The 5618-nt window shown below is 40.2% G+C and overlaps 1 protein-coding gene across 1 annotated transcript; it reads right to left on the bottom strand.

The window, feature by feature from the left end:
* Window positions 1-1306: 1306 nt before the first annotated feature.
* Window positions 1307-2766, bottom strand: LOC114694999 (putative protein FAM47D). Its single transcript, XM_028872140.2, has one exon. It carries the CDS (start codon window positions 2750-2752, stop codon window positions 1547-1549), a length of 1206 nt encoding a protein of 401 aa, XP_028727973.1. The 5' UTR covers window positions 2753-2766; the 3' UTR covers window positions 1307-1546.
* Between the last annotated feature and the right edge of the window lie 2852 nt (window positions 2767-5618).

The following is a 5618-nucleotide window of genomic DNA, read 5'->3' as shown; positions in this document are numbered from 1 at the left end:
GTATTATTTTAGTATTAAGTAACTTCAGTGGCTGAAATACCATATTTGGGAAAATTGGAAAAGTATATGTTATAAAGGTGATAATGGGGGCCGGACGGTGGTGGCGCACGCCTTTAATCCCAGCACTCAGGAGGCAGAGCCAGGCGGATCTCTGTGAGTTCGAGGCCAGCCTGGGCTACCAAGTGAGTTCCAGGAAAGGCGCAAAGCTACACAGAGAAACCCTGTCTCGAAAAACCAAAAAAAAAAAAAAAAAAAAAAAAAAGGTGATATGGGTTTCTCTCCCTGGTCTTCAGTGACAATAGTCACTGTGTGGCTATGAGGAAGCCAAGCTGAAGACCCATTTTAACATCATTTCAGGCCAGAGTGAACCAATCAGTATGGTCTGTGTCATAATAGCTTCTACAAACTTTTTTTTTTTTTTTTGGCTAACTAGAATCAAGAAGCACTAACTTTCATATATGTTACTAAGTTTTCTGATAAATCTGAGATACTTTTTTTTTAATTCTGGGGAAAGCTTTGGAACCCACAAGCTACTAAAGTATTCTGTCAGTAAGTTACCTGCACACATCCTGAGACCTTGTATTTTAAAATTTTCCACGTTGGGTCATAAAGCAGGCCACCATATGGCAGTGCTGGTGACAATGCCCTAAGATAGTAGCCTGGGTCCCACGGGAACCAGTTCTAGCTGGGAAACAGAAACCTAAACTGACCATTTTTCAGAAATCACATGAGGTGAGCTTCCACTTATTTAAAAAAAAAAAAAAAAAACTAAGCAAGAAACAAAATATGCAATCTCCCTGATCTGCCCTAACAGGAATAAAAGGCACCAAAGGGGTCTGTAATGAATATCTGCAGACCCTGTGTGAGTTAGAGGTTTATTCTTGAAAATATTAAATATTAAATGTTATCAGCATACACGTGCTGGTAGAATAAATTAAAATATGCATTCTTTGAAGATGTGCTTTACCCACAACCAGTAAATTGTTCTTAAAAGAACTAAAGTTACTTGACATTAAAATCATTGAGGAAAGTTCCCATCTTGGAAGAATAAAGGCTGTGGTGTGCAAGAAATAAAAATAAGGAATGAAAATAGCTGCCCGTCACTTTAGCTGTAGAATTCAAGATAGGTTGAGAAAAATAATGTCTATAATTATTTCATTAATATTGAAACTTAGAGGAGCTAGGCGTGTTTCCTTTCATTCAGCACAATTACAGTATTTTGAGATTTACCCATGCTGCAAATAATACCACTGAGTCTTTTAATTCAGAGTAATCCTGTTTTTAATCAATGGTTTTAGGTAGTTTTACAAATGACTGATATAAGGAGTGTCAATGAAAAAAAATATGTGGAAAAATATATTTAACATTGGTTTCACATTATGATACCAAAAATAATGGTGAAGGCACAGCATAACTTGATTGGGAAATGTTTCTGAATGTTAGGTGTTAAATTGTGCTCGCGGTGGCAGAGGGTGGCCCCCCAGTACATCTCAAATGCAAAATTGAGAGTGGGTCACAGTCAAGTAGGTGGTGACAGGAAAATCTTTTAGTGAAGTTCCTTCTCCATTTCTCCCTCATCATCTTCATCATCCTGTTTTTGCATTATCAGTTCATGATGTTTTAATATGCTTGGTAGAGGAGTATTAACAGAGTTGTAGCTCCATCCTTTCTTCATAAAAAACTTCCTGATAATGCCTGGCATATCATAGCCCTTGTGTATAATGAAGTCCTTAAAGGCAATTATTCCATAGATATTTTCAAGTACATCTGGTTTGCAAAGGCTTCTACCTTGAAATTCAAGCAAACTCTTGGGGTCAATTATAGGCTTTTCACTGGCGAGCGCTTTCAACTGATTGGGTTTCTGATATGGTGACCCATACTTAAACTTCTCCTTGGTGGACTTACAAGGATCATGTAGATTTTGGAGTTTCATCTCAAACATTGATGCCTGTTTGGAGAATCTGATGTCCTTTTCTTTGTTTAACCCTCTGAAGTACTTGAGCTTGGAAGGAAGATGACAGATTTTCTTGTCTGCAGAGTCCTTGTGAGTTGGTTGGTAAGCATGGTCCATGTAGAATTCTTGCAATGCATCCGAGTTTCCCAGTGCTTCATTCCATTCGTAGATACCATCACTCCTTCTTTGTGTGTATCTATAATTAAGAGAGTCAATCAAATTCTTGTCTGTGGATGTGTTTATAGGAAGTAAATTTCTTTGACATGACCATGACCTAAAATTCTCTGGATTCCCCAGGTTGAATTTCCTATGAAGGTGGTTCCCGTGGTTGCTCTTCTTATTTGCTTCCCTTTGATTTCCCAAGTGAGGCCACTTATGCAGATTCCAGCCATGTTTTGGCATCTGCAACAAATTTATGAAATGTTCTTCAGCACCATCTTTCATCTGAGACAAACAATGCAGCTTGTATTGGGTCCTTCTGCTTCCTTGCTGATCCATTGACATTGAACAAAACAATTTCAATTCCTGGGGTGGCTTTCTCTGGCTCTTATTGGTGGCAGTATTGGGTGCTTCATGAGAAATTCTGGGGCAACATGTCCTCCAGATGGTTCGTGACAGTATCTCTTCACATGCCTGATAGTCTCTTTTAAAGTCTTCCAGTTTTTCATGAGAAAACAGGTGGTGACGGCGGCGCTCAATTAAAGGAGGAACTATCAGTTGCTCCTTCTTGTGCTTCAAGACACGCTTGTACCTGGGTACCCAGTCAGGATGGTTCCTTGGCAGCCTCTGGTCCCCCATGGTCCCCTTCTGGCTCTGAGACCACTGTTCCAGAATCAGTTATTGTTTCCCTGAGGATTCTTGGTTGCTAGGAAACTTTAGATTCTACTTTGATGAGCAAGATGGAGTGCCCAGGCTCCAGTTCCTCCAATTCTATTCTACATCACTTGAACACAATACCCACTACTGATAGACTGGACTTTTGAACCCAACAGAAGCTTAGGAAAATCCTGATCCCACTGACAGGGGGAGCTGGAGGAGGGATGAGAGAGCAATCTGTGGTTGATATGAAAAATTAATAAAATTTTCTTTATAAAGAGAAAAACATATGAAACTTTAAATAAAATATTAAATTAAAAAAAAGAAAAAACACAGCTGTCATTCCAGACATCTCTGGACTCAGTAAGAGTGGAACCCTGGAACATTTATCAGAAGTCTCCTCCCCTGCAACCTCTCCCTGGTGGAGAAGGCTAGGAACAAGGCTGAGTCTCATGGAGTGTGAGATCTCTCTGGGACCACCAATGAAATAATGCAAGTGAAATAATTATTGACAACCATGCTGATTATGCCAATCAAAAGTTTTAAGTCCTTTTTATTGATGAATAGATAAAGAGGGGGCTTGTGTCTCTGAAAAATCAGTCTCTTGGTACCCAAGCCTAGGCAATGATACAGAGCTTTTAAGGCAAAATCCACAAAGATCATGATTTACCCTCCTGAAGGCAAAATAAACAGCTTTAGGAATCTTGATGTTCTTTTACCCTTTGCAGGATTGTAATAAAGATAGGGAGCATATTAAAACAAGGGTTTATGACAAAGACACAAAGAGAAAAATTCTGGCTCAGTGAACTGCCTGGCTTCCTGAGAAGACTTGTCAGATCAGGACTTTTCTGATATTGTAGAAAGAATAAAGTGCAGAGCATAGTACTTCAAAAGTCAAAGGAAAGGATGGTGGTCTTATGTCAGATATAAAAGAAAAAAATTGTCTCTGTAGATTTCACCATTGTGATCTCGATGCCCCTTGCTCATATAATTCCTCCTCCCTCTCTTTGACTGGACCCCTGAGCTTGGCCTGATGCTCGGCTGTGGATCTCTGCATCTGCTTCCATCAGTTACTGGATGGAGGCTCTATGATGACAGAGTATTCACCAATCTGATTACCCAGTGCAGGCCAGTACAGGAACTGTCTCCACTATTGCTAGTAGTCTAATCTGGGGTCATCCTTGTGGATTCCTGAGAATTTCTCTAGCACCCCTTACCCCATAATGTCACCTTCTACCAAGCTATCTTTTTCATTGTTCTCCCATTCCTTCCTTCTCTAAGCTTGACCATCTCATTCCCTCATATTCTCATGCCCCATCCCCTCCTCTTTATTGCCCCCCATCCCTAATTTACTCATGGAGATCTCATCTGTTTCCCCTTCCCAAGGTAATCCATGCATCCCTCTTAGGGTTCTCCTTGTTTCCTAGCTTCTCTGAAGCTATGGGTTGTAGTCTGTTTATCCTTTGCTTTACATCTAGTTTCCATTTATGAGTGAGTACATACCCTGTTTGTCTTTCTGAGTTTGGGCTACCTCACTGAGGATGATATTTTCTAGTTCTTATGGGAAAATCTACAGAGACAACTGAACCAATCTCATAGGAACTCATGAACTTTAGACTGACAACTGTGGAACCTGCATGGGACCGACCTAGGCCCTCTGCATATGGGAGACAGTTGTGTAGCTTGGTCTGTTTGAGGGGCCACTGGCAGTGGGATCAGGATCTGTCCCTGGTGAATGAGCTGGCTTTTTGGAGCCCATTACCTATGGTGGGACACCTTGCTCAGCCTTAATGAATGGGGGAAGAGCTTGGTCCTTCCTCAACTTAATGTACCAGGCTTTGTTGACCCCTCATGGGAGGCCTTACCCTTTTGGAGGAGGGGATGGGGGGATGGGGAGTAAGTTTGGAGGGAGGAGTGAGAGGAAGGACCAGAGGGTATCTGTGGTTGGTATGTAAAATGAATATTTTTTTAAACTTGAAAAAAAGAAAAAAATTAAACAAGGGACTGAGGAAATAGGTTTCCATAGAAAGATCAGATATTCATTATAGTAGATTAATAGACTAATACAGGAGAAGCTTTGTATAACAGGTAGTAGGAAATGATTTCTGATCTATATTAGCTTTGTCAAACATAAATAGAGACATCCTGTCTAGTATTTCTGTAACCACAAGGCTTTACAACACCGATTTTAGGAAAAAAGAAATTGAGTTAAAATAATTGATTTTATCATAATGATAGATTTTTGTTCTCATGAAATTTGTGTTTGCTTGTTTTGCTTCTTCTACTTTGACATGCTTATGTAATCAAGGAAAACTATAGAGAAAATATGTACCATGAAAAGACTTTGTAATCAATGATTAAAGTCTATGAGGAAATGGTTTTGTGTATAAATAAAGCCTGTGAGAGATGCAGGTTGTCAGAGGAGGTCAAAGCATATTGATACGTGCTTCCTCTCTGTCCATGTCCAATAAAATGAAACTAAGAAGTGTCTCGTGTCTGATTTCTCCATCACTGCTCTTGCATCCACCCACTTCAGATCCTACCCTCATCCAGAGCTGGACTCTGGCAAGTAAGTTCACAGTTTTCTTACACGTGCTCCCACAGTTGGAAACAGTCCTTCCCCCAGTCATCAGCATAGCACCTTCAGGCACAGTGAACAAGAGCAATGGAGGTAAGAGCTAGTTTCCAGCTTACTCCAAACTTTATTTCTCATTCACCTGTGCTCACAGCATACAGTATTTTCAGTAATAGGGTCTTACTCTTTAATTCTGACAGGCAACCAACATCAGTGATCATAGCCTTTTTATTGTAGGGCCTCACCAACAAACAGCTCAACAGGTGACAACCC

Source organism: Peromyscus leucopus, unplaced genomic scaffold, assembly GCF_004664715.2.
Source record: "Peromyscus leucopus breed LL Stock unplaced genomic scaffold, UCI_PerLeu_2.1 scaffold_272, whole genome shotgun sequence".
NCBI lineage: Eukaryota > Metazoa > Chordata > Mammalia > Rodentia > Cricetidae > Peromyscus > Peromyscus leucopus.
Note: the sequence above shows the minus strand (reverse complement) of the source record. Positions and strands in the feature narration are given on the sequence as shown.

Coding starts and splice junctions, on each gene's coding strand:
- LOC114694999 (XM_028872140.2), bottom strand. CDS start 2,752: ATGGGGGACCAGAGGCTGCCAAGGAACCATCCTGACTGGGTACCCAGG.